We start from the raw sequence: 12,130 nt of genomic DNA on the forward strand, positions 1-12,130 counted from the left end.
CTTGGCCTAGGCTAAGGGAATTGAGTGACCTTGAGTCATTGGGCCTCAATGAATTGGTGATTTGAGAACCTTTGATGGTCAATTTGATATCCATTGATACTAACCCACTATTAATCTAATTAGTAGATAGGTTGGGACTTATGGGTTGATGTGATCAAGCCTATTTGACGTACTTCAAGCTTAGGAGTAGATATTACGTACTTAAAGCTTTTGGAGGTAGACTTAATAGGTTGGCCTCTCATAATTGTCAATATATGGTTTGTTGACAAGGATGGTGATCTCAATTTCTCATGTCTTAGCCAAGAGTTCCACTTTCTTTTATTTAGTCAATTGTTATTTTACTTTATTGTCATTTATTTTTCTTGCCAATTATAAACCAAAACCCCTTTGTCCCTTCATAGCCAATAATTGACCACTTCATTGCAATTTCTTGTGAGACGACTTGGAGTCTAAATACTTCAGTTAATTCTTATTGGAGTTTGTTATTTGTGACAACCAAATTTTTGATTGGGAGGATTGTTTGTTGGTGTAGAACTATACTTGCAACGAGAATTTATTTGAGAAATTCTATACCATCACAACAATTCGCTCATCATATCCACAAAAGAATCGGGACCACTTGGAGGGACATCTAATTCGCTGGCATTATAGGTTGGACATGATTCGGTTGGATGAGGTATGACATTTATGGTTGCTATCGTTGTTGACTTTAGTAATTTCTTTTGTTCGTAGTTACGTCTAATTACTAATTCGAGTGAGTGTTTGTAGTTTTGATGAACACTGTATGACCTGTTTGAGCTACAGACACTGCTCCTAAATTGGATGCATAGTAGAAGTAAGGTGTACAATTGGAGGTCAGTGGTCCTTATCATGTGCTTCAATTATGTGTACGTCCACCAAATAGACAAAGTGAAAAGGCAGTTGGGTTTGGACCGGCCAGTGCCAACTGCTACTGTTAATGTGGATAAATTTTTGAAGATCACTGACAAGGGCGATGATGTGTGGTGACAGTTGCTCCTTAATGACCTTAGATCGACAGCTATGCAGCCTCACAATGATATTCAGCTCCCACTGAATGCACTCGTACCAATGACATATAGGTCCTTATCACAAATATTTTGTCCTCATCATGGATGTGTTTCTTTTACACAGATTTCGTCGTTGCCATAGATAAGAGATGTTTGCAAAAATTTCAATGTCTTATCAACCAGGTCGGGTCAAATAACCTAAATTTTGGCCCTAACTTTGTGGAATAATTTAATTAGGTCAACTTTTTTATTTTTTGAATTGACCAAGTCTATATGAAGTCGGACCAAATTTAACCCAAATTGACGGGACAGAGACTGAATTTTTGGATTAGATTGAGCTATAAAAAATAAAAACCCTCAAAATTTGCGGTCAAACCGACACACACCTTATTTTAATTAGTTGATTTCCATATTTGAATTCTCAATTTGTCTAAAAATGAATAAATATTAAATAAATGAATAAAGGAAAAGTTAAATCCAATCAATAATGGAGCTCAATTTCATAATTTTAAGTTATATAACAAAAAAGAATGAACAAATCAAAGAATGAATCTCGCGTCTGCCTATTGTAATAGTGGAAATATTTGACGTCGTGGAAGGCACGATGCTGGCTCGTAAGCGCAGTTTCAATTCATTGGTGTCTAGACAAGTGTCGAACAAGCTTGGGTTTTGGGATCCATCAGAGCAGGCAAGAGGTACTTCCTACCATTGACGCCATTGGCATTGAAGCTAGCACCAGTTGTGGGGTCCACCAAGAGGTTCCCAGCAGAGCCGGGGTACGCACCTTTACCATAGACGCCGGCGCAAGCGGAAGCTGCTTCTAGAGGCGCCTCCTTGGGCCCTTGGAAGTACCCATTCCCGAACGGGTTGGTTGCAGTGCCAACTAAGAGGCTCGCCACGTTGATAACCATGCCGTCCAAGCCCACATCGTTGTTGGGCGCCACAAGTGGTGGGCTCTGTGGGCCGTAAATAGGTTGGTGGAAGGGCCACGCGCATTGCCCAGGGCACTGTGTCTCCGAGTTGCCAACCCAAATGTACGCGAACTTGTACCTCTTTCCGTTCACGCGCGCCACGTTAGAGGAACCGTGGGTCCCGCACCTGCTTGAACAGAACCCCTCCACTGCCACGTCAGCAGCTGTTAGCACCACGTTGATTGCGTTGCTGTGGGGTCCCTTTGATGCAAGCTTCACGATTTGGTTTGTGGTGAGCGACTTGCCCAGAGAGTAGTTCTCGTCCAGAATTTGGGTGCCTAGTGAAATGCCAAGCTTCTTGTTGGTGCTGCTATAGTATTTCTCGGTGGATTTCCACCACGTGGAAACGGACGGTGATTTTGGTGTTTTGGAAGTGGAAGGGGAAGAGAGGGAGGTGATTAAGTCTGAGATTATGGCTCTTTGTGATGGTTTGAATTTTCCGTACCAAATGAGGTTTATTGAGATCTTGCCATTCAATAGAGGGCCCTTGTGGTATTGGAACTTTAGCAGTTGATCTGATGAAGTCTCGGAGAGTGTTCTAGCTGCTGAGTTCAAATGGAGAAGGGAAATTGCGAGAAACAATGTAAAGAGAATTCTTGAGGACCCAAGTGAGGCCATTTTGTTTGTGGGAGGCTTTTGTGTGGAATGTTGGGTGAGAATGAAGTGAGATGTTTGCTTGTAAAATGAAGTGACGAGAAGAATGGTTGGGTATATATAGTGAGTAGGATGGAGAGGGAGCGCGTAGTAGTGAAGTCAAAACTATGGGAGTTGATAATGAGTTAAATGAGGGGGCGGGTTAAGTGGTAGAGGGTTCCACGGCTGCTGCCACTTGCCAGCCAGGTTGATAGCGTGTGTGTTCTAATATAATAAATAAAGAGGAAAATTCAGTGGGTTTGTGCGGCGCTAGAATGGATCAAGTTAGGGCTGAATTTATTAATTGGTTTTTATGGTGGCCATGCTGTCATGAGTAATTGAGTAGTAAGGAACTAAGGATACAGGGCATGGCCAGCTAAGGGGTGCATAGATGATAGATATGGACAATGAATGAACAAGCATTGCACAGGGCAGGTATGGGAGGGGTCGGACAAGAAGACAAAATTCTGTTCCATTTGAAGAAGGGCAACCCCTTTTTTCCCTCAAGCTGTCACGGGAGAAGACAAATTATTATTATTATTATTATTATTATTATTATTATTATTATTATTATTATTATTATTATTATTATTTGAAAATATGTTTAAAAATTAATTTATCCAACCTGGATCGTAGAAGAATTTCAATAGATGCATATTTGATGTACAAAATGTCAAAACAAAAGCACTCATTATTTTAAACGAATCGTAACTAATGCAAATGCGATGTGCTTGCACGGACTTGATAGAAGTATGCGTGTTCATATAAGATTCTAACTTTACGTATTAGTTTAAAATCAATCTTATAATCACATACGTTAAATAATTTAGGTAATGACATATCACTCCTACTTTTATAATATCACTCTATACATAATGTTTTATATTGTATATTGGTATAAATTTATAAAAAAAGTGAAATTATCAAAATAAAAATAATAACAATTTTTCATATTTTATTTACACTAGGTGTATGATATTTTTTGGATATAGAAATACGTATTTATACTTTATAATTTAGGTAAAATATATTTTTTGTCTTTGAAATTTGACAAAAATTTTAAAAAAAATCATAAATTTTATTTTGTTTTAATTTTGTCCAAAAAATTTTCGATTTGCATCAAATATATCCTTGATGGCTAATTTTTCAAAAAATTTAAGACCGATTCAACAACGATTTCATAAGAACAATCTCTCAACACAAACAAATCAAGCATAATTTTTATGCATTATTGTTAGATTGGTCTTAAATTTTATGAAAATTTAGCCATCGAGGGTATATTTGATGCAAATCGAAAACTTTTGAGATAAAATTGAAACAAAATAAAACTTAGGGATATTTTTAAAAATTTTGCCAAACTTCAATGACAAAAAATATTCTTTACCCTTATAATTTTTTTTATTATACTAGTGTAAACAAATTTGATTATTCATTTATAACAAATTTGATTATTCTACTATAAAAAAATTGATTATTATGTTGATAAATTATTTAATTAACAAAATATGTCAATCAATATATATAAATATATGCTAATATATAATAGCTAATTTAATTATGGGCTTTCAATATGTACAAAATATTTTTATTTTTATTAACAGTCCGACACAACACTAAAAAATTTACAAAACAATTAGAATTAAATACTTTTTTCGTCTCTAAGATTTGAGGCGAAAATTAAAATCGTCCCCAAACATTTTTTCTTATTAAATTCATCCTCAAAGTTAGAAATCGTTTTAAAATCATCCTCCTCTATCCCAATTTTATTTTTTTAGACAAAATTATTCTTGAAAAAAATAAAATTAAAAAAATCTCTTCCATCCAAAACTATACTCTGAGTAATCCCAAATTTTCAATATTTTTTATCACTTCCACAATCTCAGCATACCTTTCCTAACATTTTCAAATTTTTTCTTTCATTCTCATTAACTTCAACAACAATAATAAAACCAACAAGAATTAATTTAAAACTCTGAACAAAAATTGAGGGAAAGAGATAAGTGAGAGGAAGTGAGACAAAGTAATGGTGGTACCGTTGAGAGGAGAGAGAGGAGCAAAACGAAGGTGAGAGATGGAAAGAGAGGGAAGCAAAATTGGAAGGAGAAGAGGAAGGAGGGTGTAACCCGCCGAGGGGGGGGAGGAGAGAGAGACTTTTGCCGTTGGTTCGCCATTGCTGCTGTCGCTAGAGCCCGCCAAGTATGGATGTTGTTGCTTTCACTATTGTTATAGCTGTTGTTGTCATGGTTGCCACCAAGCTCCTTCATGGTCCGACAAACTGGTTGTAGTGATGCTAAAGTCCTTTGCCGTTCCTGACACTACTGAGGGGATTCCATTTCCATTGAACCGGTTATAATTCTCGAATTGTGCAAAGCTTTCTCTTTTTCTTTTCAATGCTCCATTCTCTATCAATCACAAGCTAAATTTCATGTTTTTTTAACACTATAATAATTATTATTGTTGTCTGAATCTATTAGGTGATTGGTATTGTGATAGATTCAAATTGATGTATGAAGAATTGAGATTGGTGTTAGAGAGAAATAGAATTTTTTGAAAAGGATTATAATTATTATTTTATCGGGATAAATTTAACAAAATGTTATATTTATAACGTTTAAGACAATTTTGAGAATAAAAAAAAAACGATAGAGGCAATTTGAATTTTTGTCTAAGAATTTAAAAACAAAAAAAAGTACTTAATTCTAACAACTATTATTCTAGAGTAAACAAATCTAAAACTCTCGTTACATTATGACCCGCAAGTAATGAGAAAGAAATATTAGTAAAAATGAAAAGTATAAGGAACCAAAAGCTTATCAGCCAAAAACTAAATAAAACTACATTAATTTATATTAATAATTAATTAATTTTAAATTTTTTTAAATTCAAAATTTAAAAATTTTTAAATTGATTAAATAAACCTAATTAAAACCTATAAAAACCTTCCTCTTTTCTCTCACATTAACTTACCCACCTCTAACAATCACACACATAGACCCCTCTCTCTCACCGTCAGGTCCTCTCCGCCTCCCCACCACGATCCACTTCTCTTCTATCACTGATATATGGCTCGTCGGATTCGCCACCGTAAGGAGATGTTGTGGAACGTAAGGAATGGATAATCATGGTAGAAGAGTGTGATTTTCAAATATATCATAGGACGTGGCATGGATACTATTGATGGTTATTGCTGAAGGGAGGCTGTGGCGTTCAAGGTTTTATGTGAAGCATTACATGTTTGGTGATAAGTAGAATGCAATGCGACTTCAAGTGAGAAGGGGCTGAAATCCGTGTATACTGGGTTTTGTTTTTATTAGGGTCTAGGGATAGTTATTATATTAGTAGTTAAAGGGTATAGATGTTGACAGTGATGTGGGAGGTTGTATTCATATTTCTTTTGGTTCTTTATGTTCTTTTAGGAGTTTCTTGACTGTTATGATCTAGTTCTCTTCTATTGAATGCGTTCTTTTGTGTTTGGACACACTCTTTTCTGGGATTTCATCACATTGTATGAAGAGATTCTACCTTGTACACAATTATTTTGGGATATTAGGTGCTGTTTTGATAAACTACATACTTGATCTTAGCTAAAAGAAGTCATTGAACAATTACAGAAATAAAAAAAAAATATTCATTTAATATGAAAAAAAATATCCTAATACTTAACGAAAGAAACATCTAATTATATTTTAACAAAAATAATTAAATATCTATAAAATTTAAAAAAATATAAAATTCTTAAAGAAATAGAGACATTCACATTTGCAATACAAAAAAATTCGAAAAATATATAAAAGAACATCCATTTAATATGAAAAAGAAACATTCTAATACTTAGTAGAAGAAACATCCATATATATTAACTCGTAGAGATTTTGAATTCATCCAAAGGTATTTGGCTGGGTTTTGGCTAATATGATTTTGGTTCCCTAGCTTTACTCTAGTAAAAATTAAAAGCATAACAACCATAAGCTTAAAGAATGACCAAATTAATTTAAACTACCATTAGGATTACATTTAAACGTAATCATTTTTAACCGTAGATTTAATTGTATCTTTATAATTGTTATCAAATTATTTTCTAAACCTTTACATTTTTATTATACTAGACTTTTTATATTATAATTAAATTATTTTCTAACGGTATATTCAAAGTTTTTTTGAATAGTAAAATTCAACTACTACTATTCACTACAAGAAATTATCAGTATAAGAACTGCTTTAGCAATTGTTTGACCACATACAAAAAAACGATTGGAGCTTACTACAAAAGATTGGTACATTGTGATTTGTGAAGGCCATTATTCAATAATAATATTTTGAACTCCCAGACTAAATATTCTACTAAGGAGAAAAAAAAGACTAAATAGTCTAGCCATTTTCTATTGAGGGGGCACCAAAATAAATTGAACACATCAACCACAACATCATAATTTTTCTCATTCAATGCTAATTGTAGCACCTTGAAAATCTCTGCAACCTGGTCCACTGCATTTTCACCCGAAAACAATGGTTGCCAAAATTCTATTTGTATATCAGTTGACATATAGGCAGTAGATAATAACAAAATCAAAGATTGTTTGCATGATTTGCAGTAAAAGCCACGTTGTAATACCCAAAGAAAAAGCAGATATAAACCAGGCTCAAAAGTAGTTCAGCAAGGACACAATCAGTTGACCAAATATCAGTTGAAGTAGCATACTCAGTAGCACTAAATAAGAATGCTGGTGCGCGATAGAACTGGGAACATATATATGATATATTAGTTTCTCCTTTGACCTGATTATACAGAAAAAAAAAGTATCAGTTAGATCCTCTTTATCTACATTGTTAAAAAGTTAAAAGTTCATTACAATGGATAATACTTGGTTAATATTCTAAGAGAATTACAGGAGAACCTACGCAAAGTTGTTAAATATAATAATGCAAGCAATACAAGAAAAAATAATATGTTGGATTAATATATTTATGCCAACATACCAGCATTTTTGCATTTCTAAAATCACATATCTTAACCTGTTTGTAATAAGGTCAACCAGGGAAAATACAAGAATGACATCAGAGCTGGAAATAATAACTACTTATGGAAAAGAACTATTACTTATAAAGTCCATTTAGAAAGCATATTAAGCCAATCAGTATATTTTGTGGCTTCAAATTTCTGTGGCATACTCCAAGAATTGTGTGGATATAAGCCAGCCCCATGAAAATCTGGATGTGTGCCAAATATGTATGAAAAGTGAAAAGGAAAGAATTATTTCCTTCTTTTAAATTTTAACAAAAAGTTTAAGACTTTTCTGGTACATATAAAGTTTAACATAGATAAGAGGCATTCTTTGGTTAGTAGTGTTATAAAACTTCAAGACTCAATACATAGACTCGGGAACATATTCCATCACCAAATTAAGGAACAGTTCACCGGTACTTATAGTGGAAAAGAAATGATGCTTCTGACAAACGATATTTGGATGATCCATTATGCACATTAACTCTAGTTCACGACATCTTTTGTCCTGTAAAACTTTCTTGATGGCAACTTGATAAATCTCAATTTTGTGGTTTATTTTGTGTTTAATTTAGGGGATTTTATCAACTTATCTCACATTGATTCAATGAAATAGCATGCTTTTGTAATTCTCTCTGAATTTGTGTTTAAGAGTGAAAACATGCATTTTAGGTCTTAAATTTGCCAATTTTAATTCACTTTAATTCCATTCGATGCCTTGATATATTTGTTGAGTGATTTCAGATTCATAAGGCAAGTATTGGATGGAAGAAGTGAAGAGAAAAGCATGCAAAGTGGAGAATTCATGAAGAAACGAGCATTTGGAGTATTCAGAGCGACGCGCACGTGTGACAGACGCGCACGCGTGACAGACGCGCACGCGTGAAGAGATGCATCGTCAAGGCATCGCGTACGCGTGACAAGAAAAAGCCAGACGACGCGTATGCGTGACCTATGCGTGCGCGTCACAATCAGCACGTGACCTCATTAAAGTGAATACGCTGGGGCAATTACTGAGCTGCCCAGGCCCAAATCCAACTCATTTCTGAGGCCATTTCATGCAGAATTCAAGATGGGTCAAGGGGGGAGCAATTAGATTAGGTTAGCATCATGTTGTAGGTAGTTTTCTAGAGAGAGAAGCTCTCTCTTCTCTCTGGAATTAGAGTAGAATTAGGTTAGATCTCCTTTTGATTTAGGTTTAATTCTTGTTTTCATCTTGTTAATTTTTTCTTTTATGTCATTTTTGTGTTGATGAACCCTTATTGATTTTCATTTTTATTTAATGTAATTTATGTTTATTGTTCCTTTATTGTTTAATTGTGTTGTTATTCTTACTTTTCTTGCAATTGGGTAGTAGTAGATTTTGTTTTTCTTGTCTTTTTACCATGCTTTCCTTTTATGCCTTCCAAGTGTTTGACAAAATACTTAGTTGGATGTTATAGTAGTTTCTGAGCATTCTTGGCTTGGAAAGAGAAATTAGGCAATCTTGAGTCATTAATACCCAATTTAGATTGGTGATCTAGAGTTGTTCGTGATGAATGGATTTTTTATGCTATAGAATTTCACAAATAAATTCTCGTTGTAAGTATAGTTTCTAAACCAACAAATAACCATTTCATACAAAAGATTGTTTGTCACTAAAACAAACCCCTAAAATTATAAATCGAAGTATTCAAACCTCGGGTCGTTCTCCCTAGGAATTGCAATAAAGTGTTCTTGTTGTTGGTTATGAGGTATATTTTGGGGTTTTTGAGATAAGAAACAAGAAATATAAATGGCAATGAAAATAAACTAACAACTAACAAAGCTCTTGACAAGGTATGAGAACTAGAAGTCCTATCCTAGCTATCCTCCTCAATTGTGACCACAATTGTCCCTTGCTCCCACTTAGTTAACCTCTAACCATGGAGGAAAGTAAAGTGGATGAATTAACTTGAGTCCACAAGTCCTAGCCTAATCTAGATGAAAGACTAGCTTTAGTGGCATTCATATCAATTAGCAACTTCTAATTATCAATCAACAAAAGCATTAGATAACTCAAGAGTCACTAATTACTCTACCAAAGCCAAGAGGAGAAAATTCTATACTAAAATTCAACCAAGCATTTTATCAAACACTTAGAAGGCATAAAAGGAAAGTAAAATGAATTAAGCAATTCAACAATAAAGGAACATGAATCATAAATTGCATTAAAATGAAAATAGAAGAAACAAAGTGCATCAACATAAAAGTAGAGAATTACAAGAATTAAATGATAAACTAGAAAGAGGAAATGTAGAAGAAGAAGAATTACAAAAGGAAAAGTAAATCAAAGCATGAAATTAACCTAGATCTAAGAGATTCTAATATAGATCTAACCTAATCCAAATCCTAGAGAGAAGAGAGAGCTTTTCTTTCTAAAACTAACTTTTCCTCCAAAAACTAGACTAAAACTAAAATATGAAGTAGAGTGTAAAAGTGTGTTGATTCCTCTTCATTCCTTGGGTTAAATAGCATCAGAAGTGAGTTGGATTTGAGCCTGGGAAGCCCAGAATTCGCCCCCAGCGGATTCACTTTAAGTGGGTCACGTGCGAACATCGACGCGTACGCATACGTCACGTGTACGCGTCGCTTGACAATTTTCCATCCTAACAGACCGGTAGACTTAAACCTTGTTCCTACATGACCCGATCAATTCGATCAGGCATGGCTAACCCAATAACGAAAGTTTCGTAAGGGAACTGGAGCAGGCTACCATGAGACAAAAGATCTTCTTTCTAAAGAGATTCGATTCGGAACTATGACACGATGGAGTTCGAGTTGATTTTTGTTTTCTCAGGGGAAAGTATGGAAGGGTAGCGAAAATTAATAAAATAAATTAGAACAACTTATTAAGTATCTTTTTTATAGAGAAAGCGAAAAGATAAAATTTGAGCAAGGTAAACAATAGTAAATTTTGTTAGAATTGATAAAAAAACAAGTAAAAGGGGTTCGAATAGATGCAATAATATCTACAAATACTAATATATAATATATAGATATATATACTATATATATATAAGATAAATATAATATATATTATATATATTATATATATATATATAATAGGCTGGTAATCTACTATCTAATCTAATATAGTATTTGTAAATTATCTAAATAGAATCTCGAATTTCTATTTCTATAGAAGCTGTCTGATTTCACTTGCCAAATGGTGATTCAACATAGATTCTACATCTTAGAACCATGCCAATTTTGGAGCAGCTTTGTGATAATGAAACCAACCAGCAAAAAGCATTAAGGCTGCAAATACTAATGCACCAATTGCGGTGCAATACGGGAGCTCCCCTAAGTGTTCCAGTGGGCGGAGTAATCTTATTATTATTAGAAGAACATGAAATTTCACCTTAACGACGAGACCTATTATCATTTTTCGCATGTCCTCGGAAGTTTAGAGTAGGTGAAAATTTGCCCAATTTATGGCCTACCATACGATCTGTTATATAAATAGTTAAATGTTCTTTTCCATTATGGATAGCAATGGTATGGCCAATCATTGTGGGGAACATAGGAGTTTGTCGCTAGGTATTTGACCAAATAGGATCGTCCAGTTCCTATAGAACCTATCACTAAAATACCCCTGAGGGGGGGGGGGTAGGGCTAAGCGGAGCGAAAAGGGTTTCCCATGAAATGTTCTATTAGCTTAATTTTTAGTTGCGAATAAATTCCGAATTTTTTCGGATATTTATTCCAATTGACTATTTCATCGAAAACTTACAGCAGCTTGCCAAACAAAAGCTAAAAGAAAAAAGAGTAAGGGTATTACTGGCATAATATCTACAATTGGATTCAAAAAAGCATAGGCTTCGGGTAATTTTGCCAACAGAAAACTACTTGAATAAAGAGCAGAGTTAATATGAATACAGACCAAACTAAAGATATTAAGCATAACAAACATTTTGTTCTTTAAAATTTGTACAATCTTTATTTATTGTCAAAATCTTTATTGTATATTTTTGTACATATAAAATATATATATTCTAATATATTAATAAAATATAATATTAGAATTATTAAAATAGAAAATATTGCTTTTTATGAATATATATAAAATTTGTCTTCTCCATATTACTATATCTCTAGAGTCAATAATTTTATATGAGGAACTACTGAACTCAATCACTTGCTGCCGTTACTCTTCAGTTTTCTGTTGAGGTCTATCCTGTGGAGGTACTCAAATTGGATCAGTGATCGATTTCTAGGTTTCGCCGTAAACCTAATTGGTTACTTCCAATTACGTAAATCAATAGTTCAAACCGCACTCAAAGGTAGGGCATTTCCCATTTTAATAGGAACTTCTGTACCAGAAACAATGGTATCTCCAATTATAGCCCCTCTGGGGTGTAAAATATATCTTTTCTCACCATCCCCATAGTGTATGAGACAGATGTATGCATTTCGATTAGGGTCGTATTCTATGGTTACGATTCTACCATATATGTCTTTTTCATTCCGGCGAA

The 12,130-nt window shown here is 34.0% G+C and overlaps 1 protein-coding gene and 1 pseudogene across 1 annotated transcript; both read right to left on the bottom strand.

Moving 5' to 3' along the window:
- Positions 1-1,499: 1,499 nt before the first annotated feature.
- Positions 1,500-5,208, bottom strand: LOC112764858 (protein PHOSPHATE-INDUCED 1). The gene is made up of 2 exons (XM_025810661.3): positions 4,666-5,208; positions 1,500-3,140 (listed from the first exon to the last, which is right to left on the bottom strand). The coding sequence occupies exon 2, from the start codon at positions 2,615-2,617 to the stop codon at positions 1,670-1,672; it is 948 nt and encodes a 315-aa protein (XP_025666446.1). The 5' UTR covers positions 2,618-3,140; positions 4,666-5,208; the 3' UTR covers positions 1,500-1,669.
- Positions 5,209-6,820: 1,612 nt separating this feature from the next.
- Positions 6,821-8,115, bottom strand: LOC112763281 (shaggy-related protein kinase eta-like; annotated as a pseudogene).
- Between the last annotated feature and the right edge of the window lie 4,015 nt (positions 8,116-12,130).

The sequence above is a fragment of the Arachis hypogaea genome, chromosome 17 (genome assembly GCF_003086295.3).
Source record: "Arachis hypogaea cultivar Tifrunner chromosome 17, arahy.Tifrunner.gnm2.J5K5, whole genome shotgun sequence".
Classification (NCBI taxonomy): domain Eukaryota; kingdom Viridiplantae; phylum Streptophyta; class Magnoliopsida; order Fabales; family Fabaceae; genus Arachis; species Arachis hypogaea.